The following is a 27,307-nucleotide window of genomic DNA, read 5'->3' as shown; positions in this document are numbered from 1 at the left end:
GACCTTATTGTCTAGACTCGGACTGCTTTGAAATGCTCCATACTAGTATCAACTTATTTAGGAAATGTCAGTGTTAGCATCGATTTGAAATTGTGACAAGATTTTCTTTTGTGATGCACAACAGACCTGTTTTTAGCAAGAATTTGTCTTGTGTCCCTCCCTCCCTGTACCACTAGGGGGAGCTAGTGACAGCGTCTAAGGCCATCATAGAGAAGGAGTACCAGCCACGTGTCATCATCAACAAGAAAGGCCCGAACCCCTTCAATAAACAGTATGACCAGGAGCTGGAGGATTACCGCAAAGAGGTGGAACTCAAACAGAAAGGCCCCGATGGTAAGACCTGCCACCGTTCTGCTCTTAGGGCATGTTTGACCTGGACAGAAAAATAACCATCTGCACAGTGTTTTCACCATTTATACCCTATTTTCTCCATTAATTTGCAGTAGTAGTAGCAGTAGCAGTAGCAAGACAAAACAGCAAAGATACAGAATCACAATAATTCGGTGGGGTCTGAGGTAGTTCTCCACAAAGCTCCCAGAGCCCACGACCCGTCACCAAGCAGAGCGACATGGAGAGAAACTGTTGTTGCATCATTCATCCAGTACAGGGTGAAGAGTCCTTCCAGCTCCCTTCAGCTGGGCCTGGAGAGGGCCTGTCCCCCTCTACCTCACCACAGAAGCCCCCACTGCCGCCAAAGCCCCTCTGTATCCCAGAGCAGGGAGCTGGAGTTGGACTGGTCCTCCCTGGGGTCTCTGAGCCTACCCCCACAGCCTCCTCCAAGGCTACCTCTCCCTCCTCCTCTCTCCCCAGTCGAGACATTCTGACTGGGTCGGGGAGCAGTCAGGGGAGCCCAGGGACGTCCACGGGGACTGGGGGCTACGAGGAAGAGTCCCCCTCAGAGTCTCCTCACAAGGAGTTTCACTGTGCTGTGCTGAAGGCTCTCAGCACCACCAACACAGAGCTGCCTGCCCTCACTGAGGTTCCAGGTACTGACTGACTGACTGCAGACTGACTCTGGCCTGCCCTCCTGCTCTCCGTCCTGCACTCTGACCTTTGACTGGAGTCCCTGTCCCTTCTCTCTCTCTGGGGTTAATTCTGCTCCTGTCCTGCCCACCACTAGGCCCCCAATCCCCAATTCCTCAACACCCGTCTGTCTTCTGCCTATGCACCTTCCTCCTGGTTCAGGTTGCAAAAGGTCCAGGTTTTCCAGAAATCCCAGTGGGAGTATTCCCGTAATAAAAAGGGAATCAGCGGGGAGGGAATCCTCCAACTGGGAATCATTCAACCAGTATTTCTGGAAAACCTGGGAATTTTGGGGGTAAGTTTCCAGAATTTTGCAACCCTCCCCTACCATCTGATTTGACTGATCTGTTTAACCAATGGAATCCTAATGCTGATTGTGGTTCTCCAAGGAAGCCTTCCCAAATGAACATGAATGACCCCTCTCATCAATCACTCCTGGGAAAGAGACTCTTCCTCCATCCCTCCTCCTCCTAACACGGACCTGTTGTCCTTTTGGGGTTGGTTTGTAAATGTTTACTACTAATCATCTGGTGTCTCCAATGGAAGCGGTTCCTTCTCTGGGGTGAAGGTGGACTTACATGGGTCTTGTTGCCACTGGGGGCTTTGTTACTTCCTCAGTGTGTGACTGTCTATCCTCTAATAATAATAATAATAAAACTTCCTCTGCTGTTTTCTGACTGTGCTATTCTTATTTACTGTATGTGGTGGTTTAAAGGTGATGTGTGTTTGTTTTTCATGAAACCAGTAATTGACAATCTTGAAAAACAATGATTTCATTGTTCTAGTCTGCCCTGTTGACAAACTATTAAATAAAGTTTGATTTAATCCCCCCCCAGACTCCTCAGATGCGTTACCAGAGCCTGAGGAAGAGGCAAAGGGTCAAAGTCCGACCCGCACACCACCCAGCACCCCTGTCAGAGCAGAGGAAGGTTAGTTGGCCTAGTCTGCCCGGCAACAAGCAACACAACATTTCAGCATGGCTTCATCTGGGCGACTATTGAGTGACAACATTCAGGGTCAAGGGTCAACAACAAGAAATGCCGGGACTGGGCTTCCTTTCTATGTTTTCCTTTGACGTCTTTAACATTGTAACTGCAGGTGCTGTTGAATGCGATGTTTAATGTGTAATAACAGGCCAAGAGGTTTGAGGCTAATTGAGGTCGATAGGGGTGAATTGGATTATATGGGAAACAAATCCAACTGTAAGATCAGGTATTGGAATGTTCAGTGGAATTCAGATGGAGGATTATGACATTTTCATTCCAAGGAATATCCTCTTAGATTATGATTCCTCAAGATCAGTAGATTTCTACAAATGGGTACAATGCCAAAGAGCTGTAACTTTTAGACTGCTGGGTGATTTTCTTTCTTACATGAGATTAAGATTGAAGTGGATTATGATAATTTAAGAAAACAATTTGTTTTTATTATATTTATCCCTCTTGGTCTTTATTACGGTTGGATTACACCTTTTAACGACTGCAAGAGAATGTCCAATATAGTGACATTACTGGTTCTAAAACCACACAGCAGGAGAATGTCTAATATAATGAGACTACTGGTTCTAAAACCATAAAGTACAGTATTTCTCAGACAAGATCTATGGAGCCCTGTGAGGGACATAGTTATCACCTGACATTCACAAGTCAGGCTGTGCTTCTCCCAGTATAAACCATGACAAACTGTGTTCTCTTTACTAGGCCATTTACTGGTGTAATCTAATCAAAGATGGTCTTACAAGACTAACACATGTTTTACGTTACTTCCAATCCCTGTTCACTTCTCCATTCTCCATCTTTTGGAGTCCTCTAAGAATGGCTTGTCGCCATTCTTTTTTTACATTTAATTTCTCCTGGTGTTTCTCCTATTTTCATTTTGATGTTATAATTTGAACACTGTGGTGGCTGTGATTGACCTGCATCTATAGACATGTGTTTCTACCTGTGCTTCTTCTTCTTTTTTGTGGCTGCGTTACTATCAGGAGATGGGAATGCTAGAGAGTACCTGTTACCATAGTAAGTACGTATTGTTCCAGCCACCTCCACCCTCATGGCTTGTGATCAAACCATTAACCCCTCCGTTCCTTGCATGGCTTCACTCTTCCGACTCTTCCTCCTCTCTCTCGTTCTCCTTCTCCTTCTCTGTGGCCCAAACCATCCACTAGGGTTGAGTATCTATTCCTCCTCACTATGGTCCTTGACTTCCTGTTCTTTCATTCTTATTTCCTTTTGTTGCCAGGTGACAATTCAGAGGTCCTCCCTGTCTAAAAGACTTCACAAATTATGAGATTGATGTACAAAAGACAAAATGGCGGCCTCTGTTCTCAGGCTTGTCTTCATAGTGCAAAATCCCAAAACCACACGTAGAGATTATTGATTTGCCACATAGATTATGATTCATATGGTGACTCATAGGATGGATAGGTTTCTCTCCTGTCTGAACTGAACACCACTCAGAAAGGTTAGACACCCATCCTCTATGGCCTTATTCCTATACAGTTTATGGTCCTTGCCAGTGACAGTGGAGAGATCTCAGATAGACCCAGCAACACATCTTGTTTTAGGTTTCTATTCCTTCCCGGAGTTGACCTATTGTGAACTTTAACCTTTTGAGTATTACATGAAAACATCTTATAACAAATCTATATTAAATCCCTAAGTTCCTGCATTACGATTCACATGAAATAGGTAATGTATGTAGGTTTTTTTTTTTTAAATGTATTGAATGTTATATTTCTTTTCCAGATGAGCCCAATCTCAGGTATACAGCGTTCATGTATTTGGCTGTAGTAGAATAAATGCTTTTGTCGCTTTGCTAAGTGTGAAGCTTGCTGTTGTCTTAGCGGTAAGGTGATAAACAGCTGTTTTTCTCAGTGCTTTGTGTTATGCTTTATCTTTGACTACATTCTGAGGAGCTTCAACACTTCTGTGGATAATTAGTCTAATGTTGACATCAATATTTTCAAGTAATACAAGTTGGGAATGGAGCACACTGTGGTTTGTTGTGTGCACGGTCAGAAAAGGAGACCAACTGCTGCACAATGGTTCTACAGCAGCATGAAGTTGATGTACTGTACCGATGGATATTAGCGAGGAGCACACTAGTCTACGCTACAAGATCCCTCTGCACTGAATATACATGTGTATCTGAATATGGTCTTACTGGACCCTTTTCGCTGTACTGTGCCAGCCTGGATACATGTCCACAATAGTTGCTGGAAATTTCAGTAACATTTTATTTATTTTTTAAAGTAATTTTTTGAGCATTAAATCATTGTTGGGCTTGGCTTTGTGGAATGATCTGGTGTTGTACTTGTCTGAGTCGTCAATGTAAAGCTAGTCGGTGGAGATGGCTAGTGTTGTACTCTATATATAGGCATGCCTCGGCTGAGGAGCATGCTGTTTGATTGGTGCCTAAAGATTCTGATCTGCAGAAGTACTGTGGCCTGTCCATTTTCATGGATGATATAGTAATCCAGGCCTTTAGTTATGTGTTCTCCACAAGTTGGACTATGGAACAAAGACTAAATGATTGCAGAAGAAAATTGGAGATATCACTCCTCCCAAGTGAGAGTAAAGTGATATGTTAATAGCTAAATCTCTTATTAGCTTTGAAAAGGTAGTTTTGTCTGTATTGCAGTCGCTTTGCAGGCCCTGCAGATGAACCATTTCCTCCCCTTCCTCACAGATTCTCAGCTGGAGCACACCTATAAGGATGAGAGTGATCAGGCTACACTGAGACAGACCCTCCCTGACCTGACCCCAGACGATGAACCCTCAGACGCCCCAGTCCCCGCCCTCCCTGCCGAAGATCCTGCCACTCCCGCTGCCACCGAACAGCCCACCACCGTGGGAGAGGAGCCTGCTGATGCTGCCGGCGACCAAGACTGCGAACAGGACGGCGACGAATCCCCCAGCAAATCGCCTTCCAAGAAGAAGAAGAAGTTCCGCACTCCTTCCTTCCTCAAGAAAAACAAGAAGAAGACTGAAGAAAAGGAAGGAAAAGCAAAGGAACCCTAGACCTCCCCTCTTACCCTTCGCTTCCCCTTGAGCGAGCCACAACCGTTGACCCTACATGCTTAGTATTATTTGTCTGGCTTTATAACTCTGTGTTCATCTCCCAGTGTGTGCCAATTTTATATAAAAAAAAAAAAGTGTCAATCGCTTATGAAGTTTTAAAAACGGTCGCTCTGTGGCGAATGACTGTGCATTCGGTCTGGTTCAGTGCAGATGTGCGGCTTCTTACGCTTGTCTATTTAGGCTTGCTACTTTAAGTGAGCAGTAGATTTTTATTTCCCTTTTTTATTTGTTTAAATAATGTGTTTTACTAAAACCTGATTTAACCACTAGAATGTATGAAATTATATCAGTGTCTTTAAAAACAAAAAAAAGTTTTAAAAAAACAAGGAGGGCAAAAGCAAAGAAATACTTGAGCTCTGTAATTTAATTAAACTGGTGGAAACTGATTCAAGATTTAAAAACGACCAACTGCACGGTGCTGATTTCTGATGTCTAATATTAGCGTTAAATCTGTTCACTCAAACAGCATTGGGTACGGGAGCGGGTTTTCCTCTCTGCAGTAGAACTGGTGGGTGGATATAAAAGGGCCGGATGGCCAAGGTAAATCACTACCATTTATACAGATTTATTGTGTGACTCATCGTGTGCCCTGCGGCCCGTAAGAACTCAAATCATGTTGAGAATATCAGTCGCCACCTCTATCAACCAGGGTTGGTGGTACCTGGTGAGACTGCTGGTATTGCACCGGTCTACACAGGCTGTATGGTCACGTGGCAGGAATGTGTAGAGACTAGGGCAGACGTTTTTTTTAATGTTATATAATCCTGTATCCTTGGCTTGCTTTAGCTCTCCCCTCCCTCCTAACCTAATCACTCCAATCACAGGAAAGACATGGAACATAAGAGGACAAAATATGGCTACAGTTACAAGAGAGAACACAGATTTTGTATGGTTAATGATATAGCTATAGTCATCTTTTGTTATTCTCAACAACAAAAAACAAATTGAGTCATTTTCACTTGCTGTGAGAGCACTGTGAACTGAAGCACCTCAATTACAATATAACACTGCCTGGAACTCACTGTTTTACCATTTGCTTTTAGAGAAAACCGTAGGCTTGCCTGGATCCAAACAGGGTGAAACGAAACCATTCCATCTGGATTCAGGCTAATAGTGGGTATATGGAATGTAGGAATACCGTTGCTATAAGGCACATCTCACTATTTTAACGCTGCATGCATAACTAGTGACCACACCTCAATGGACTATCCTGTGAAACCCCTCTGAAATGAAAAGACTGTCTCAAGAAAACATCTCGCTTTCAAGTTGCACTCAAGACCCTATGGAGATATAGTACAGTAATCAATCTAGTTGGTGAGATCTTACAGCCTGGTCCCAGATCTGTTTGTGCTGCCATGCCTAACTGTGATGATAGGAATTGGCAAGACGACACAAACAGATCTGGGACCAGACTAGCGATCTTACACCTTGTCTTTTTAAAATGGTTGGTAAGCAGTTGGGTATTAATACTGGATAATGTCATTAATTAATTCCACTTGTCTGTGAAGCTTGGTTTAGACCACTATAAAAATCTAGCCTTGTCCCAGATCGGTTTGTGCAGTCTTGAGAATGACCAAAGGAGTTGGCAAGACTGCAATAACTGCTCTAGGACAAGGCTATGATAAACCTGCTATATTACATGATGTAAGCTGAGAACATTAGCCTGTTCCCTGAACCTGAAGGACTGCATGGCATGAAACTAAGGCTTTGTGCTTGTATTGTAGGTCTGTCTCTCTTCATTATGACTGTAACTCACTTTTACTTTGCAATTGTTGTGCAATTTTTATTTTATTTTAGTCAATTGTTTTAAACTCGCAGCAATGTATTCTTTGAACTATTTCCCATACAAACATGTCATCATACCATCTATAGCTTCACTACCATTTTCTTCATGGAACTGTTTGTTTTTTAACCATTAATAAAAATCCTTCCTTCAACAAAAATTTGTTTTTGTGTGATTTAAATTAAATATTAGATGATTGTCTGTGATTATTTTCATCAAGATTACATTTGTTTTATACAGTGGTGTAAAGTACTTAAGTAAAAAATACTAAAGTACTAAAGTTGTTTTTTGGGGGGGTATCTGTACTTTACTATTTATATATTTGACTTTTACTAAACTATATTCCTTAAGAAAATATTGTATTTTTTACTCCATACATTTTCCTTGACACACACAAGTACTCACTACATTTTGAATGCTTAGCAGGACAAGAAAATAGTTCAATTCACGCACTTATCCAAACCTCCCTGGTCATCCCTACTGCCCAAGATCTGGGGGACTCACTAAACCGACATGCTTTGTTTGTAAATGATGTCAGTGTTGGAGTGTGCCCCTGGCTTTCTGTAAATTAAAAACAAGAAAAGGGTGCCATCTGGTTTGCTTAATATAAGGAATTTGAAATGATTTATACTTTTACTTTTGATAGTTAAATATATTTTAAACCAAATACTTTGACTTTCTCAAGTAGAATTTTACTGGGTGACTTTTACTTGAGTCATTTTTCTATTAAGGTATCTTAACTTTTACTCAAGTATGACAGTTGGGTACTTTTTCCACCACTGGCTTTATATTGTATAAGATACTAGCACAACTAATTATTTCTAGCACCAAATATGCTCTCTTTTTAGTTGGCTATAGAAGTGCACTGTTAGGGGTTTACAGGAAGCGGTGCTGTATAATATTCCTTGCAGGTCAAATCATGAGGAGTCGCCCAACTACTACAAACATTGACCTTGTACGTGCTGGATTTCTGTCGTGAAACAAAGCCAAATAATGACATTCTCTAAAGTACGGTTGAAGTCGTTTACATACACCTTAGCCAAATACATTTAAACTCAGTTTTTCACAATTCCTGACATTTAATCCTAGTAAAAATAACCCTGTCTTAGGTCAGTTAGGATCACCACTTTATTTTAAGAATGTGAAATGTCAGAATAATAGTAGAGATAATGATTTATTTCAGATTTTATTTCTTTCATCGCATTCCCCGTGGGTCAGAAGTTTACATACACTAATTGAGTGTTTGGTAGCATTGCCTTTAAATTGTTTAACTTGGGTCAAACGTGTCGGGTAGCCTTCCACAAGCTTCCCACAATAAGTTGGGTGAATTTTGGCCCATTCCTCCTGACAGAGCCGGTGTAACTGAGTCAGGTTTGTAGGCCTCCTTGCTCGCACATGCTTTTTCAGTTCTGCCCACAAATGTTCTATAGGATTGAGGTCAGGGCTTTGTGATGGCCACTCCAATAACTTGACTTTGTTGTCCTTAAGCCATTTTGCCACAACTTCAGAAGTATGCTTGGGGTCATTGTCCACCATTTGCAACCAAGCTTTAACTAACTAGCTGATGTCTTGAGAAGTTACTTCAATTTATCCACATAATTTTTCTACCTCATGATGCCATCTATTTTGTGAAGTGCACCAGTCCCTCCTGCAGCAAAGCACCCCCACAACATAATGCTGCCACCCCTGTGCTTCAAGGTTGGGATGGTGTTCTTCGACTTGCAAGCATCCCCCTTTTTCCTCCAAACATAATGATAGTCATTATGGCCAAACAGTTCTATTTTTGTTTCATCAGACCAGAGGACATTTCTCCAAAAAGTACGATCTTTTTCCCCATATGCAATTGCAAACCGTAGTCTGGCTTTTTTATGGCGGTTTTGGAGAAGTGGCTTCTTCCTTGCTAAGCCTTTCAGGTTATGTCGACATAGGACTCATTTTACTGTGGAAATAGATACTTTTGTACCCGTTTCCTCCAGCATCTTCACAAGGTCATTTGCTGTTGTTCTGGGATTGATTGCACTTTTCGCACCAAATTACGTTCATCTCTAGGAGACAGAACGCGTCTCCTTCCTGAGCGGTATGATGGCTGCATGGTCTCATGGTGTTTAGACTTGCGTACTATTGTTTGTACAGATGAACGGGGTACCTTCAGGCGTTTGGAAATTGCTCCCAAGGATGAACCAGATTTGTGGAGGTCTAAAAAAAAATTCTGAGGTCTTGGCTGATTTCTTGATTTTCCTATTATGTCAAGCAAAGAGGCAGTGAGTTTGAAGGTAGGCCTTGAAATACATCCACAGGTACACCTCCAATTGACTCAAATGATGTCAATTAGCCTATCAGAAGCTTCTAAAGCCATGACATAATTTTCTGGAATTTTCCAAGCTGTTTTACGACACAGTCAATTTAGTGTATGTAAACTTCTGACCCACAGGAATTGTGATACAGTGAATTATAAGTGAAATAATCTGTCTGTCAACAATAGTTGGAAAAATGACTTGTGTCATGCACAAAGTAGACGTCCTAATCGACTGGCCAAAACTATAGTTTGTTAACAAGAAATGTGTGGAGTGGTTGGAAAAACGAGTTTTAATGACTCCAACCTAAGTGTATGTAAACTTCCGACTTCAAGGGGTTTATGTACCCTTTTGATTCAACTAGCCATCAACAAGGTAATGCGGTAGTAATGAAGACACGGAGTAATGGTTACACTGAGTTTACTGGGTCATTAAGTGTTACAGATTCTGGCGTGGATGGATCCAGGCTTGTTCTAGATATATTTATTGTCTTACCTACTCCTATGGTCATTGATTGTCCATAAGAGTTGACATTACAAATGGATATGGGACCAGGCTAGATGGATGCTAAATAACATCAACAGCAGGTCTGGGACAGGTAGCACGTCCGGTGAACAGGTCAGGGTTCCAGCAGGTCTGGGACAGCAGGTCTGGGACAGGTAGCACGTCCAGTGACGTGCTACTCCTATGGTCATTGATTGTCCATAAGAGTTGACATTACAAACGGATATGGGACCAGGCTAGATGGATGCTAAATAACATCAACAGCAGTTTGCAACTCATTTCTTCCCCAGTGAAAAAAAGAGACACTGCTGAATGAATATAAGACAAAGGACAAGGCCAATAAGTTCATAGACCGACACTTTGGTGAATATGACACCAACATGGACCCAGAGGAGAGAGGTTTTCAATGGAGAGACGTAAGATCCGATACAGGCGGACACACGTCTCTTGTTCTCTTCTCTGCCCATTTGACATAAATCACAAAACTATCTCCAGCAGAGCTGCACTTTGGCTGCTTTTAGCAACGAGGGTGTATTTAAAACCACACAGTAAGTTGGACATTGAATTTTATTTAACTTCTGGCTTCGCGCTGACTTTTTTTGCAACCCAATACAATAGGGAGCAATGCTAGTGTATGTAAATACAACCGCATTGCTAAAAGCGGCTACACTTTGGCTGACCCTGTGCTCCTCTGATATATGTGTGTTGTGGGAGAGAAGAAGGACATGTGCAACCTGAATGAGGAGGAGTTGACCCACACCGACCAGTCTCTGTCTGAGATGGAGAAACTCAACGACTTGGTAGACAGTGATGATGAAGCCGATGAGAAAGGAATCCTCTCAGGTGAGATACACAATGACCCTAGCCTTCACACAATTGGTGGGGAGCTGTAGACCAGGGTGAGAGAGAACAAGAAGGGGTGGAGGAGATGTATTTTTTAATTTCTTTTTTATTTCACCTTTATTTAACCAGGTAGGTCAGCTGAGAACAAGTTCTCATTTACAACTGCGACCTGGCCAAGATAAAACAAAGCAGTGCAACAAAAACAACAACACAGTTACACATAAACAAACGTACAGTCAAAAACACAATAGAAAAATCTATGTACAGTGTGTGCAAATATAGAAGAGTAGGGAGGTAGGCAATAAATAGGCCATAGAGGCGAACTAATTACAATTTAGTATTAACACTTGTCAATTCGAATCTGGTATTAGGATATAAACAAACCATGCAACTTAGTTTTGCAATGATTATTTAATTCATCTTTAAGTAAATAGAATGATAGTACAAATGGAAAATATGATGATATATACGGTCTCTCTGTGACACCACGCAGGGCAGACAGAGAAGAGAGTGACACATCCTTTGTTCATCCTTAAATACTCTGACAGAGATAGTTCCCGCTCAATGCTGGCCTGTCAGAGGGAGGATGAGCGTGGTTTAAACTTGCTCATCCTATCGTCGGCGTGCAGGCTGGTCCCAGCCTCGTGACGCACTTCCTGTCGCCGGGTGTAGTTCTTGTCTTCAGCAGTTGACTTATCTGTAGTTTATATACTTATTATTGTAGCATAGCTTCCCCAGTATATTATATAGGTTATGCAAACAAATAGCCAGTTCAACCCTAACACACTGGAGTGATAAATGTGCAGATGATGATGTGCAAGTAAAAATACTGGGGTGCAAAAGAGCAAGAGGGTAAGTAATAATATGGGGATGAGGTAGTTGGGTGTGCTATTTACAGATTGGCTGTGTACAGGTACAGTGATCAGTAAGCTGCTCTGACAGCTGATGCTTAAATTTAGAGAGGGAGATATGACACCAGCTTCAGTGATTTTTGCAATTTGGTCCAGTCATTGGCAGCAGAGAACTGGAAGGAAAGGCGCCAAAGGAAGTGTTGGCTTTGGGGATGACCAGTGAAATATACCTGCTGGAGCGTGTGCTATGGGGTGAGTGTTGCTGTGGTGACCAGTGAGCTGAGATAAGGCGGGGCTTCACCTAGCAAAGACTTATAGATGACCTGGAGACAGTGGGTTTGGCGACCAACATCTAGCGAGGACCAGCCATCGAGAGTGTATAGGTCGCAGTGGTGGGTAGTATGTGGGGCTTTGGTGATAAAATGGATGGCACTGTGATAGACTACATCCAGTTTGCTGAGTAGAGTGTTGGAGGCTATTTTGTAAATGACATCGCCGAAGTCGAGGATCGGTAGGATAGTCAGTTTTAGGAGGGTGTGTTTGGCAGCGTGAGTGAAGGAGGCTTTGTTGCGAAATAGGAAGGCGATTCTAGATTTAATTTTGGATTGGAGATGCTTAATGTAAGTCTGAAAGGAGAGTTTACAGTCTAACCAGACACCTATGTGTGTTGTGGTGGGGGATATTATGAATTTTTCAGTACATATGTGGCAATTATTTATTTCAGAAGGAGCCAGCAAAACTAGTGTACGTTTATGTGCACTAGGTCATTGGACACCATTAGACATGCACGTGGTTATTCTTGTAACTGTTATGGCCAACTATGGTTACACCTCTTGGGTTTTTTCCAGAACAGGCCTGTTCCTTTCAGAGGAGTAAGCAGGATAACATGTATTAGTTATTCCTGTAGAGTGCCAAGGTCTGTTGCTATGGTCCTACGTGACTCTACAGGTTGAATGTCCTAATATGAAGGCAATATGATAACGGTGGCTAAATGCCAGAGGTGATGGGCAATTAAGAGGAGTTACTATGAGGATGACGTAAGAAGGACAAATGTATAAGTATTCTGTGCCAAGACCGGAAGGCAGTTGTTTTCATGATCCAGCTCGGCTTTTATTATGAAGTAATAAAAAGTCTATTTGAACTCACATGCTCTGGTATTTATGAAATATGATTGACCAAATATTTCCACGACAGTATTTGTAGTTGTCCACATATTCTAGCTCAGAACCGTCCAGAGTAGTGATGCTAGTTGGGCAGGAGGGTGCGGGAAGCAATCGGTTGAAGAGCAAGCACTTAGAGGAGAGTTGTATGGCGTTGAAGCTCATTTGGAGGTTTGTTAGCACAGTGTCCAAAGAAGGGCCAGATGTATACAGAATGGTGTCGTCTACGTAGAGGTGGATCAGAGAATCACCAGCACAGCAAGAGTGACATCATTGATATATACAGAGAAAAGAGTCGGCCTGAGAATTTAACCCTGTGGCACCCACATAGAGACTGCCAGAGGTCCGGACAACAAGCCATCCGATTTGACACAATGAACTCTATCTGAGAAGTAGTTGGTGAACCAGGCAAGGCGGTCATTTGAGAAGCCAAGGCTATTGAGTCTGCGGATAAGAATGTGGTGATTGACAGAGTCGAAAACCTTGGCCAGGTCGATGAAGACGGCTGCACAGTACTGTCTTTTGTCGATGGCGGTTATAATATCATTTAGGACCTGGAGTGTGGCTGAGGTGCACCCATGACCAGCTCGGAAACCAGATTGCATAGTGGAGAAGGTACGGTGGGGTTCGAAATGGTCGGTGATCTGTTAACTTGGCTTTCGAAGATTTTAGAAAGGCAGGGCAGGATGGATATAGTTCTATAACAGTTTGAGTCTAAAGTGTCTCCCCCGATACGAAAGAGAGGTTGAATAGGCTAGTAATAGGGGTTGCAACAATTTCGGCGGATCATTTTAGAAAGAGAGGGTCCAGATTGTCTATCCCAGCTGATTTGTAGGGATCCAGATTTTGCAGCTCTTTCAGAACATCAGCTGTCTGGATTTGGGTGAAGGAGAAGCGGGGGGGGGGGGGGGCTTGGGCAAGTTGCTGCGTGTGGTGTTGAGATGTTGGCCCGGGGTAGGGATAGCCAGGTGGAAAGCATGGCCAGCCGTAGAAAAATGCTTATTGAAATGATCAATTATCGTAGATTTATCGTGTTTCCTATCCCAGTGAGCAGCTGGGAGGAGGTGCTCTTACTCTCCATGGACTTTAGTGTCCCAAAACTTTTTGGAATTAGTGCTACAGGAAGAAAATTTATGTTTGAAAAAGCTAGCCTTAGATTTCCTACCTGACTGAGTATATTGGTTCCTGACTTCCCTGAAAAGTTGCATATCGCGGGGGCTATTCAATGCTAATGCAGAACGCCACAGGATGTTTTTGTGCTGGTCAAGGGCAGTCAGGTCTGGGGTAAGTCAAAGGCTATATCTGTACTTAGTTCAAAAAATATTTTGAATGGGGCATACTTATTTAAGATGGTGAGGAAAACACTTTTGAAGAGCAACCAGGCATCCTCTACTGACGGGGTGAGGCCAATATCCTTCCAGGATACCCGGGCCAGGTCGATTAGAAAGTGTTTTAGGGAGCATTTGACAGTGATGGGGGGGGGTCGTTTGACCGCGGACCCATTACGGATGCAGGCAATGAGGCAGTGATCGCTGAGATCATGGTTGAAGACAGCAGAGGTGTATTTAGAGGGCAAGTTGGTCAGGATGATATCTAAGAGGGTGCCCATTGTTACGGACTTAGGGTTGTACCTGGTAGGTTCCTTGATCATTTGTGTGAGATTGAGAGCATCTAGTTTAGATTGTAGGACGGCCGCGGTGTTAAGCATGTCCCAGTTTAGGTCACCTAACAGTACGAACTCTGAAGATAGATGGGGGGCGATCAATTCACATATGGTGTCCAGAGCACAGCTGGGGGCTACGAGAGAGAAGGGGGTAGAGGAGAGAAAGAGAAACAAATAGGAAGTAATCTATGAGTAAGTAAAGATGTACGTAGTGCTACCTCTTATTTTTAAAGACAAAAATACTATCTGTTGAAGTAGGGACCATAACGATGACATTTTCTCATCCATCTGTCCTCCAGCCAAGCTGACTGCGTCCCACTTCGGAGGAGGCCTACTGAGAAGGAAGACCCCAGGAGAGAAGGACGATAAGGGGAACCACAAAGCCAAGTCCAGACAGCAACTCCTCGAGGAGCTCATCCTCAAGTCCAAACAGGAAAAGGTGAGCTTCCCTCACTTATTAGAGAATATGCTTTATTGTCATCATAGCCCCACAGTGGAGGTAATGTCATAATACCTATAAAACCTAGCCATCAAACAGGGAAATGGTTTTTCCATCATGCATTTTTCCCATATGTGATTTTAGAAACACTTAAGGGCTGTGTTTCATGTAGACTTACCCTGGCGGGACATTTTGATAACCATTTAAATCTCTCTGACAAGGTAACTTTTTGTCTGATAGAGAGGCATCGTTAGGCAAATCATGGTTGGGTCTTCCTTTATTAATCTGTAATGGACTGTAGCCCCTGCCACATGCGGAGGGTGTCAGAGCCTGTGTAGTATGATTACACCTTATTCCTATATTGTCCTTTTGATGACTCTTTGGAGGTCGTAGCTGGACTTCTTGTACTTGTTTCTGTTCTCAGCCATAGCATTAGCGTTGTCTGCGATAGCCTTGTGTGCGGTCGTCCTTTAGTTTAGCGCCAACCTCTATGTTAATCCAGGGCTTTTGATTGGAGGAGAAGCGAACCTTAGGGTACAAAGTCTGCTGACGCATTTCCTAATGAAGCCAATGATGGTGATTATCTTACCTTATTGTATGTCTTTGGGTAATTTAAGCAATAAGACCAGAGTGGGTGTGGTATATGGCCAGTATACCACGGCTAAGGGCTGTTCTTATGCACGATGCAATGCGGAGTGCCTGGACACAACCCTTAGCCGTGGTACATTGGCCATATCTCCTAAACCCCCTAGGTGCCTTACTGCTATTATAAACTGTTTACCAACGTAATTAAAGCAGTAAAAATTATTGTTTTGTCATACCCGTGGTATACGGTCTGATATATCACAGCTGTCAGCCAATCAGCAATCAGGGCTCGAACCACCCAGTTTCTAATATGAGTTGACCATCATGTTTATGGGTTTTGATGTCATCATCCCTATCACAATATGAGTAGCCATGCCTTCTGTTTCTCTTTATAGGATGGGAAGTTGAACATCAAGAAGGAGGAGGAAGAGATGGAGGGGGGTGACGATGAAGAGGGAGGTGAAGAGGAGGAACCTGAGGAGGAGGAGGATAGCCACTCAGACCTGGACTCTGATCAGGAAAGCAAGGGAGGAGAGCATGAGGAATAAGAGAAGGATGAAGAGCCTGCAACTAAAACTCAGCTGAGCGAGGAGGAGAGGAAAGCCCAGGCGGAGGCAGCTAAAGCAGAGCTCCCATACACTTTGAGGTAAGACCCTGTGTTATATGATCCATTTTGTATAGGTAAAGGACTAATTCCTTACTACATCTAGACCTCGAATGATTTTCTGGTTCCATATTGAAAGCTAATATTGATTTCTTTTTATTTTTTTATTTTAAAAACATCCTTTCTCTCTCGAGTCCTCTAACAAAACAATATACACTGATTGTACAAAACTTTAGGAACACCTGCTCTTTCCATGACATAGACTGACCAGGTGAAAGTTATGATCCCTTATTGATGTCACTTGTTAAATCCACTTCAATCAGTGTAGATGAAGGCGTGGAGACGGGTTAGAGAAGGATTTTTAAACCTTGAGACATGGACTGAGACATGGATTGTGTATGTGCCATCACAGGGTGAAGGGCAAGACAACCGATTTCAGTGCCTTTGAACAGGGTATGGTAGTAGGTGCCAGTTGCACCGGTTTGAGTGTGTCAAGAACTGCAACGCTGCTGGGTTTTTCACAGTTTCCCATGTGTATCAAAAATGCTCCACCACCCAAAGGACATCCAGCCAACTTGACACAACTTTGGGAAGTATTGGGCCAGCATCCCAGTAGAAAGATTTTGACACCTTGTAGAGTCCATTCGCCGACAAATTGAGTCTGTGCTGTTGGCAAAGGAGGGATACGGGGGGGTGCGACTCAATATTAGGAAGGTATTCTTAATGTTTTGTACACTCAGTGTACATTTCTTCTTAGTGGTTATTTCAGAATGTCTCCATGTTCACTGTAAACCTGTCCTCTACTGAAGGGCCTGCTCCAGGGCCATCCTGCTGACCACCAGTGTATCGTCCTGGCCAGGAAGCAGAAGTCTAACCACCCCAGTCTGGCTATGGGCAACAAACTCCAACTACAGGTTAGTGGAGTTTACCTCAGCCATTTCAACATGGAATTCATGCTAATATTTGTATATACACAAATATAAATTGCTCTGAAAACAAATATATTGCTATATCTACCTGTAAATGGATAGCCTATTTCAGTTAACTACTGTGCCGTTCTCTCGCCCTCAGAAATGATTTGGCTTTCTGGAGGCGTTTGTGGATAAGTTGGCCACCAGGAGTCCACCAGTTTTCCACGATAGACAAACTAATCCTGTGAGTAACACTCCACAGCTCCCAAGTGGCGCAGCGGTCTAAGGCACTGCATCTCAGTGTCACTACAGTCCCTGGTTCGAATCCAGGCTGTATCACATCCGGCCGTGATTGGGCGTCCCATAGGGCGACACACAATTGGCCCAGCGTCGTCCAGGTTTGGCTGGGGTAGGCTGTCATTTTAAATAAGAATTTGTTCTTAACTGACTTGCCTAGTTAAATAAGGTTAATAAGGTTAAATAAAAATAAATTATACTCTCTGTACTTATGCTACATTACAGTCTCTCACCATACATACCATAAATGAGATACACTGCGCTACAGGTTTCTGTACTATAGATGTTGCAGTCCTAAGCCAGTAATGGTCCTGGTTTGGCCTTTTTTTATGTAACTTGTGATCATAATGTCCTGTCTCTACCTGCTGCCTCCCAGGCAGATGTATGGTTTATGTCAGCTGTTTCCTGAAGCTGCCTCCAAGGCGACGCAGACGGCCCTGGGAGAGAACGCTCACAGCTTGGAGGAGGTACTGGAGGTCAAGGGTCGGGCCGTCTTCCCTCGCCTCGATATGGTACTTATATGGTTCTGATTCCTACCTCTTGTTGTCACTGAACTATTATATTTTTCTGCGTGAAACACTGCACAACATGTCAGGTCAGGAAAAAATACCGGGAAATAGCCGTCTGACAAATGTGGATTCTGTTCCATTCGTTTTCTGACAGTGAGCTCCCGGACTTCTGTGCAAATTGTTTTGTTCTGTCTGAGTGTTCTGTCAAGTTGACGTGTTGGTGACGTCACTCTCACTCTCTATTTCTCTGTTGTGCTCTCTCTCTTTCTCTCTCTCTCTCTGTTTTCAGATAATTTACCTGAAGATAACAGCGCTGCTGTTCCCCACCTCAGACTTCCGTCACCACCCCAGCCCTACTGTACATCAGCCAGGCCCTCACCAAGGTTATTATACCAGCGTGTGTGTGCCTGTGTCAAGTTGTCTGGAATGGAAAAGTTCTTCCTTCACAACCATAGAAACACAAACAAGCATGTTTCTCAGCAATTATAAAGACTTCTCAATCACCCTCTCCTCTTCTTCTCTGTTCTCAACTAATCCATCCTGTCTACCTTCTGAAGGCTTATCTTTCATAGGATTTCATCATCTCCATCTCCTATCCCCTTCGAATCAACCCTTTTCCCAACCCTCAGTAGAAGTCTCTCTTGGCCTCCAGTCTCCCTTTTGAAGGGAGTTGGAGATCCAGACCTGGATTCAAATACTATTTGAAATCTTTCAAATACTTTCTGCGTTTACTCTAGCCTGGTCGGAGTGCCAGATGGGTGGGGTTTGTGACTATTCAAGTGGATCCATTGTGCCAGGCAAGCTCAATCAAGCACAGCTAAAGTATTTGAAATTATTTCAAATAGTATTTGATTCCAGGTCTGCATTGAACCAGTTTGAGAGGAGAAGAGCGGCGTGTTCTCGCTTTGATCGTGATGTTTATGTAGAGGGCTCAGCTCCAGATGTTGCTCAATTGTTTCTGTTGCCACATGCCTGCACTTTCATTAAGACTCAGACTTTCCTTTTGACCCAAGGAGTCATGTTGTTTTTCTGTGTTGAATATGGTGGTGTTGTCAAAGCAAACTAGCCAGGGGAAAAGATGATGAAAGGAAGTTGTATTATTATGTAACATCCACACTCCAACAGCTTAATGAGTTTGAGGTTATGTGAACAGGCCGGAGAACATCAGAGCCTTCCCCAACACAGATAATTGGTGGTATCACTTCCCTGGCTAGCAAGATGAAGCTAAAGATGGCAGTTGGAGAAAAGACCAGAAGTGTCAAAGGCCATCGAGTAGTAGGAGATAGACATTGTTTTTCATATTTATGTTTGTATTATGGTTGATCTGCATATGTGTATGTTTGCCTCGTTTTAGTATGTTAGCAAAGTTGTGATTTTCGACTAGTCATTTCACTAGTGTGTGTGTGTGTGCTAGGGTTTTTCTACAGTTTCTGTACCATAATGGGGTATTTGGTATTACCTGAAGTGCACACAAGGGATGCACAAAACAAAACAATTGAAACAACATGGATCTTGATCCAGGAGGGGATTGATTGTCTCTGCTGTAACCAAGAAGCTTGATCTTGACATCTAGCCACTTAGCTAGCAAGTTAGCAAACCAAATCATAGCTGGGCTGCATATCATTTATTTGGCACATTTTAGATAGTTATATAGATTTTTTTTAAGGTATTGAAAATCATACAGTCGGTATGTCTAAATACCCCAGTATGAGTGTCAAACCGAACACTTTGTGCGTTCACGAGTCAATCTCAAACGCTAGTTGGTGAGTTTTCTAGGGCTCCACTGAGCCCCCCGAATCCTCTTATCGACTCGGCGCCCTTGGCAGCAACATCTTCCCATTAGTCTTACCATGTTACCTAGCAACAACAGACACTACAACGACGCCCTCAAAAATAGAATAAATCAAGATATCTGCAAATCATTTGAAGTTTAATTTCGAAGTTGTCTTTGTTACATATAGGTAAGGATTTTATTTATTTTGTTAAGTTTGATCATGTAAGTTACACAAACTGTCCATTATTAACTAGTTACGCGTTAGCTCTAAGCCTGAGCCTGTAACTTCATATGAAACCAAAGAGAAGATAACCAACCAGTTAACGTAGCTAATGCAACACTAAATGCAATGCTCCTTCCATAAGCTAGCTACTGTATGTAGTAACATTATTTCATCACAATGAGCGAGTTTTAATGAATAGCCTGCTCTGCCCCGAGTCAGTACAGTAGCGAGTCAGTTGCTGTGTGTTTAGTTGACCCAATGTTACAACGTAGTGATTGGTGCTTTGGTACGGACTGACTGCTGGGAACATGTCTACAACATCAGCAAGCTGTCAAACTATCCCAAATAAGTGACAAGCTACATGCTGTTTATCAGATCAGTGCCTAACATCCGACCTTAGCTAGCTAGCTATCTAAAATTCCATCCCTGTGTTTGTCAGTGACGCTAACTATCAGCAGGCAGGCTACAACAAGCTAAAACCAGCTGATGAAATCACTGGCGACTGATATACTATCACATATTTTGTAGAGAAATGTCTTTTTGTTTTTACAACGTTCTGTCTATCGGAGTAACGTCTGGCTGCCCAGGTCCCCTGTACCCATGTTTCGTAGCAAGTGAGTCATGCTATTTTGTTATATTGATAAGCGGCAATTGGGACGTCGACTGCGCATCGTCTCAATGCTCATTTTGTCCAAAACACTTACAGACTCGAGTGATCACTATTTAACACAACAGCAAGTAGCCCTTTATCAAGGGGCCAATATTCGGTTTTAGATTCAGCCGGTACATACGGTATATTGTCCAAGCCTAGTGTGTCGTGTCTGTGAATGTTTGTCGTGATTTCTGCCTAGAGGATGTGACATCAGGCCTGGGGTGCTGTGCTGCCTGACTGTAGAGTACCTCCTTCTCCAAGATGAGCTCAGGACAGAACCTCAACTTCCTGTTGGGTGTACTACAGCTGGCCATGCCAGACAAGACCTCTACAGGTAATGGTGTTACTGTCTCTCTATCTTCATGAGTTATTGCCCTATCTTCTCAGCAACTCACTTGGTCCTATTCAAGCCTTTCTTATTGGACAAATTCAATTAGGTCCCTCCTCATTTCAGCCTCTTTGCTTCCATTTGGTTCTAACTGAATATGACCCAGGTTAGCAGTGTAATACCAGGGTTGGAGGCAAACGTCTGTAGCACATTCATTTCTGGAGCAAACGATTGCTGAAATCTGCTTTATCTAATTAGCAGTCGTTTGTAGCTCACTTGGTAGAGCATGGTGCTTCTAACACCAGGGTACTGGGTTCAATTCCCGGAACCACCCATACATAAAATGTATGCAAGTATGACTGTTAGTTGCTTTGGATAAAATTGTCTGCTTAATGGCATGTATTATATTATTAGAACATCGCTACAAACTGAAGTCCACTAAGTCTATCAACATGAACTGGCGTTGAGATCTTCACATCTAGCATAGCTTAAATTCTGCCGATGACGGCTTGGCATAGCTGTGAAACTATTTCACCGGGCACTGCTAGTGCCATGGTGTCCTGACTGCACTCTACAGCACTCTGCATTATTGGACTGTGGCTGGCAGACACAGCGAGGCAATCACAATAGAGACAGGCAAGCAGTCATAGGTTGTTGGTTATTTATGTGTTCATTAGGACCACAGTGGACGAGCAGCGTTCTACTGCTCTGATGTCACAGATTTGATGATAACAATGGAATTCTGAGAGTGAGAGAGACCAGGCCTACGTGGCTGACTGAGTTGCATAACAGCACATAATGAGACTACACACAGCAGTGTGGATTGACATGTAAACTGACATCACAGTGGGTGTGGCTGATTGTGCTACTACGGTACTGAAGGCCCGGTGGCTGGGTAGACTGCAGGGTTGGGGTCAATTTCATTTCAAATCATTCAATTCAGGAAGTAAAATCAAATGTTACTCATGAGGAGTCCTTTGTCTCATCAAAGCCCTGTCTGTTTTAATTTGAAAATGCTCAGGCCGATCCCCTCCGTCTGAGCCCCAGGCCCCTGGCATGACAGGCTGCTGTGTGGTCTTTCTTCCGTCCAGGTTACTCAGTGGTGCCTCCCTTCAGGCAGAGCTGGAAGGGCAGTGACCCGCTGGTGCTGTCAGACCCAGAGCCTGCCTCTGTCTGCCACGCTGCAGCTCACCCTCACCACTGATCTGGGCACAGACCACTACCGTTGAGACTGAGAGAGCAGATCTGTAAGGTGGAAGTGATCTGGTGGAAGCACCACCACAACACTGATTCTACCTATCCAGACCGTTCAGATACACAGCTCCACCTCTACACTGATTCTACCTATCCAGACAGTTCAGGTACACTGATTCTACTTATCCAGACTGCTCAGCTACACAGCTACACTGATTCTACCTATCCAGACTGTTCAGATACATAGCTACCCTGATTCTACCTATCCAGACCTATTTTAGATACACCGCTACACTGATTCTACCTATCCAGACCTGTTTAGATCTCTATGTTGAACGGTTAGGCCCAATGTTAAGGGATTAGGGAAAAAATTGGGCTGTGTGTCTTCAGAGATGAGACCGAGATCAGGCAGGCAGTGAGTGTGGGCAATGGGATAATTACAATTGGTCAGAATTAGTCAGCAGTGTTCTATTGCTCCTTCACACTACATCTGGTGTGTAGGCGGAGGGAGGGAGCGAGAGAGAGAGAGAGAGGGACTGAAGCAGTATAGCAAGTAGGCCATGTCCTATGAAAGTGCCAGGACCTCCTCTGCCATTATCCAAGCCCTTATTCTCAATAATAGGTTTAGTAATGAGGTGTCAAATTCAAGTGGACCCCTCCTCTGAAGTTATTGAGTGGGACGATGTAGGGTGCACCCTATTCCCTATGTAGTGCACTACTTTTGACCAGGGCCATTAGGGAACAGGGTGCCATTTGGGATGCCGTTGTAGTGTAGGAGGAGGAGTGTTGAGGTGGATGAACTAGTGCTATTCTGTCATCATTGTCATCAAGATATGTGCTGCTGTTAGTTGTTGGCTTGGCACGGTAATTGTATAATTGTGTAACTGACGATTGTCAAATCACATTTTATTTGTCACATGCGCCGAATACAACAGGTGTAGAGACCTTATCATGATTATGGAGGTACACCACCATGAAAATAAAATAATCGTCATAATCGTTTTAAGAACTTATTTTCAAGTTTTTTCTCCCCAATTTTGTGATATCCAATTGGTAGTTTACAGTCTTGTCCCATCGCTGAAATTCCCCTACGGACTCGGGAAAGGCGAAGGTCGAGAGCCATGCGTCCTCTGAAACACGACCCCGCCAAGCCACACTGCTTCTTGACACTCTGCTCACTTAACCCAGAACCCAGCCGCACCAATGTGTCGGAGGAAACACCGTCCAGCTGGCGACTGAAGTCAGCATGCAGGAGCCTGGCCCTCCACAAGGAGTTGTTGGAGTGCTATAGGACAAGGAAATCTCGGCCGCCAAAACCTCCTCTAACCCGGACGATGATAGGCCAATTGTGCGCCACCTCATGGGTCTCCCGGTCACAGACATCTGTGACACAGCCTGGAATCGAACCCGGGTCTGTAGTGATGCCTCAAGCACTGCGGTACAGTGCCTTAGACTGCTGCGCCACTCGGGAGGCCAAACAGTCTAGCCAGTTTTAGAATGGTGTTGTGGAACAAACAGCTGACTGAAGATGGCTGCAGCCAATGTGCTGTTGAGTCTGTTTCCGTGGCAACATGGAATCTTCACGTGATGAAACTTTGTTGCTCTTTGTTTTGTAGCAAATGAGTATCATTAAATACATGTACCCAATTCCTTAGTAAAACAGCACCCACTTCGTGGCAGTCAGGAGCAAAGGAGAGGACCGATGACCGTCACAGCCCTAGTTAGTTTATTTGAGCAGTAATGATACTGGCACCCATTTTCCTGTTTTAAATCAGTTGACTGTTTCCTCTGAAACACACACACACACACACACACACACACACACACACACACCCTCTACTCATAAACCATTTATACCCATAGCCACTTGGTGTGTGGTTATATCCTAATTGTCTAGATTCTTGTGGGGCTTACAAAGACCGATGCAGGGCTATGCTGAGTGAATAGACGGAGTGTGTGTGTGAAGTGTCAGCCCTGTGGTAATTATCAACACTGTGTTAGCTGCTAGGAATCAGCCTCAAGAGATTAGAGTCAGTATGACCCTGAAGGGTAGTGGACTGCATTCACACACTCCTCCCCCGGGCGAGAGAGAAGTGTGTATGTTTTCTGTGTGTCGGAGTGAGTGTGTTTTTCCGTTAATTCCTATGTGCCTGTTTGTTGAAATGGTCATTAAATCAGTGTGTACTTCTGTCCTAATGATGTCCCACCGTCTGTTCTCTCCTTAGGCTGTCTTTGGCCACTTGTCTGGACCTGCTGAAGTGCTGCTCCTCACTCTACAGAGAACTCACTTCCTGTAGCCACATCTTCCAGCCAATCAGCATACTGCTCTCCAAACACCGGCGTGTCAAAATGTGCCCTACAGCCTTACAGGTGAGTGGAACTGCATTGTCAGCAAGCCCTGGGCAAATGTTGCTTTTTGACGCTAAATTAGTGTCAAAAATCGAGCATGGAAAAATAAAAAAGTTTGTTTGCTTAAAAGAAGCAGTGGTCACCTTAGTGTTACATACAGGGACACTATGGTCAGGGTCAATTTCAATAAGGAGAATTGGAATTTCAATTTACTTCCTGAAATGACTGACTTGAAATGAAATTGACCCCAACCCCGGACTAGCCCTAATTTCCCTGTCTGCCGCTACAGGGAGTCCTTGGTTTTGTCCATCGCCAAATGGGAATAGTGGTCAATCAGTAGAAAGACGCTTGTTCACAGCTCACCCTCACTGAAATGTAGACTATTTCACCACTAGTTGTCAATGATTGCAAGTCTACATGTTTTGTTATAGGAGGTTTTCCTCTACACAATGGAATGTATTCTAAACACGTATGATCTTCTAGCTGGTTAGTGAGTGGATGGTATCTGACAGCAAAACACAATGTTTCCAATTAACACCCTTTTTACATTTTTACCAAAGCAGCGCTTCCTATTTTCCTTTTATCTGTGGATGTTGACTGACTGATTTAACTCATATTAGACAGTTGTAATATAACCTTGTACTTTGTGTTTCTGTTATCCCAGGAGGATCATGGAGAAGTCCTTGGGGCCATATCCGGCTCCAAGACATCACATCCTCCCCTGGTCTTTGAGAAGAAGAAACCCATTCCTCCTGAACTGCTCACACCAAAGATTGTGGAAGTGTGAGTAAGACCTCTGAATTCAGTCATTTGTATAGTATGCCTTTCTGAAGATTGGGATAGAGAAGGAAGATATTCCTCTGGAGTGTCACCTTAACCCATGTTGCTCACACCAAAGATAGTAGAACAATTGTAGAAGTGTGAGAGACCGTTGATTTGAGTTAGTTGTGAAGCATTACTCCTTGAAGATTTAGGTAGTGGAACTATTTCCTCGTTAGTGTGTTACCTTCACTTAGCTGTAAACCTTAACATTTGAATTAAATTTTTTACATGGCATTCATTTTGAACTTTCGCTTCTTTTTTTTTTCTTCTCTAGACTGGACTATGGGAAGAAGCGAGGGAACATGAAGGAGGAGAAGGAGAGGTTAAACCACAAGTATCAGAAGGAGTTTAAGGGAGCTCTGACCGAGATCCGTAAAGACACCAGCTTCCTGGCCCCAGAGAAACTCAGAGAGGTCATGGGCAGGTCTGTAGGACATCCACTTCTCTCTTAATCAATCAAAAAGTTACTACATTTTTTCATTTGATTTGGTCTGGCTAGGGTTTGCACTTTTGGGACTATTTAATTGGTTCCAGGCAGCCAGGCTCAATTAAACACAGCTAAACTATTTGAACTACTATTTGATTCCAGGTCTACACACTGCAAAATATACTTTTCCCTGTAGAAATGACCTGACGTTTTTGTGTGTGTGTGTGTGGATGCGAAGAGGAAGGTGAAGGAGCTGTTTGGCAGTCTGGCCACTCAGGAGGGAGAGTGGAAGGCTCTGATTCACAACTGAAGATGAGGAGGAGGAACAGCAGACACTGATCTATTCATAACTGAAGAGGAGGAGGAGGAACAGCAGACACTGATCTATTCATAACTGAAGAGGAGGAGGAGGAACAGTAGACACTGATCTATTCATAACTGAAGAGGAGGAGGAACAGCAGACACTGATCTATTCATAACTGAAGAGGAGGAGGAACAGCAGACACTGATCTATTCATAACTGAAGAGGAGGAGGAACAGCAGACACTGATCTATTCATAACTGAAGAGGAGGAGGAGGAGGAACAGTAGACACTGATCTATTCATAACTGAAGAGGAGGAGGAGGAACAGCAGACACTGATCTATTCATAACTGAAGAGGAGGAGGAGGAGGAACAGCAGACACTGATCTATTCATAACTGAAGAGGAGGAGGAGGAGGAACAGTAGACACTGATCTATTCATAACTGAAGAGGAGGAGGAGGAACAGCAGACACTGATCTATTCATAACTGAAGAGGAGGAGGAGGAGGAACAGCAGACACTGATCTATTCATAACTGAAGAGGAGGAGGAGGAGGAACAGCAGACACTGATCTATTCATAACTGAAGAGGAGGAGGAACAGCAGACACTGATCTATTCATAACTGAAGAGGAGGAGGAACAGCAGACACTGATCTATTCACAACTGAAGAGGAGGAGGAACAGCAGACACTGATCTATTCATAACTGAAGAGGAGGAGGAGGAGGAACAGTAGACACTGATCTATTCATAACTGAAGAGGAGGAGGAGGAACAGCAGACACTGATCTATTCATAACTGAAGGGAGGAGGAGGAACAGCAGACACTGATCTATTCATAACTGAAGAGGAGGAGGAGGAGGAACAGTAGACACTGATCTATTCATAACTGAAGAGGAGGAGGAGGAGGAACAGCAGACACTGATCTATTCATAACTGAAGAGGAGGAGGAGGAACAGCAGACACTGATCTATTCATAACTGAAGAGGAGGAGGAGGAGGAACAGCAGACACTGATCTATTCATAACTGAAGAGGAGGAGGAGGAGGAACAGCAGACACTGATCTATTCATAACTGAAGAGGAGGAGGAGGAACAGCAGACACTGATCTATTCATAACTGAAGAGGAGGAGGAACAGCAGACACTGATCTATTCATAACTGAAGAGGAGGAGGAGGAACAGTAGACACTGATCTATTCATAACTGAAGAGGAGGAGGAGGAACAGTAGACACTGATCTATTCATAACTGAAGAGGAGGAGGAACAGCAGACACTGATCTATTCACAACTGAAGAGGAGGAGGAACAGCAGACACTGATCTATTCATAACTGAAGAGGAGGAGGAGGAGGAACAGTAGACACTGATCTATTCATAACTGAAGAGGAGGAGGAGGAACAGCAGACACTGATCTATTCATAACTGAAGAGGAGGAGGAACAGCAGACACTGATCTATTCATAACTGAAGAGGAGGAGGAGGAGGAACAGTAGACACTGATCTATTCATAACTGAAGAGGAGGAGGAGGAGGAACAGTAGACACTGATCTATTCATAACTGAAGAGGAGGAGGAGGAACAGCAGACACTGATCTATTCATAACTGAAGAGGAGGAGGAGGAGGAACAGCAGACACTGATCTATTCATAACTGAAGAGGAGGAGGAGGAGGAACAGTAGACACTGATCTATTCATAAC

At 43.5% G+C, this 27,307-nt stretch overlaps 2 protein-coding genes across 25 annotated transcripts in view; both read left to right on the top strand.

Moving 5' to 3' along the window:
* The window catches only part of LOC106568455 (alpha-adducin), a 50,542-nt gene extending 43,497 nt beyond the window's left edge, over positions 1-7,045 (top strand). For 8 of the 24 annotated variants that reach the window (XM_014138807.3, XM_014138805.3, XM_014138806.3 and 5 more), the window contains 4 exons: positions 177-333; positions 603-986; positions 1,860-1,952; positions 4,711-7,045. In XM_014138807.3, the coding sequence (XP_013994282.3) occupies positions 177-333; positions 603-986; positions 1,860-1,952; positions 4,711-5,042 (966 nt within the window). In that variant the 3' untranslated portion in view covers positions 5,043-7,045. Of the gene's footprint in view, positions 1-176; positions 334-602; positions 987-1,859; positions 1,953-3,004; positions 3,043-3,767; positions 3,784-4,710 lie in introns of those variants that run through there. The other 16 variants (XM_014138818.3, XM_045692574.2, XM_014138817.3 and 13 more) reach the window with 9 other exon arrangements.
* Positions 7,046-9,979: 2,934 nt separating this feature from the next.
* Positions 9,980-26,023, top strand: LOC106568461 (nucleolar protein 14; the record flags this gene model as incomplete). Its single annotated transcript, XM_082959759.1, is given in 19 exon segments — positions 9,980-10,099; positions 10,400-10,526; positions 14,500-14,639; positions 15,620-15,870; positions 16,598-16,742; positions 16,900-16,955; positions 16,957-16,983; positions 17,413-17,548; positions 17,835-17,887; positions 17,889-17,928; positions 20,354-20,528; positions 21,614-21,683; positions 21,685-21,746; positions 22,498-22,501; positions 23,942-24,086; positions 24,730-24,848; positions 25,162-25,314; positions 25,540-25,608; positions 25,752-26,023. Coding segments are annotated over 19 exon segments (1,923 nt in total), but the record flags the coding sequence as incomplete, so codon positions are not given.
* Between the last annotated feature and the right edge of the window lie 1,284 nt (positions 26,024-27,307).

Source organism: Salmo salar, chromosome 13 (genome assembly GCF_965601325.2).
Source record: "Salmo salar chromosome 13, fSalSal1, whole genome shotgun sequence".
In the NCBI taxonomy this organism is placed as follows: Eukaryota; Metazoa; Chordata; class Actinopteri; order Salmoniformes; family Salmonidae; genus Salmo; species Salmo salar.
This window is presented reverse-complemented; position numbering and strand designations above follow the sequence as displayed.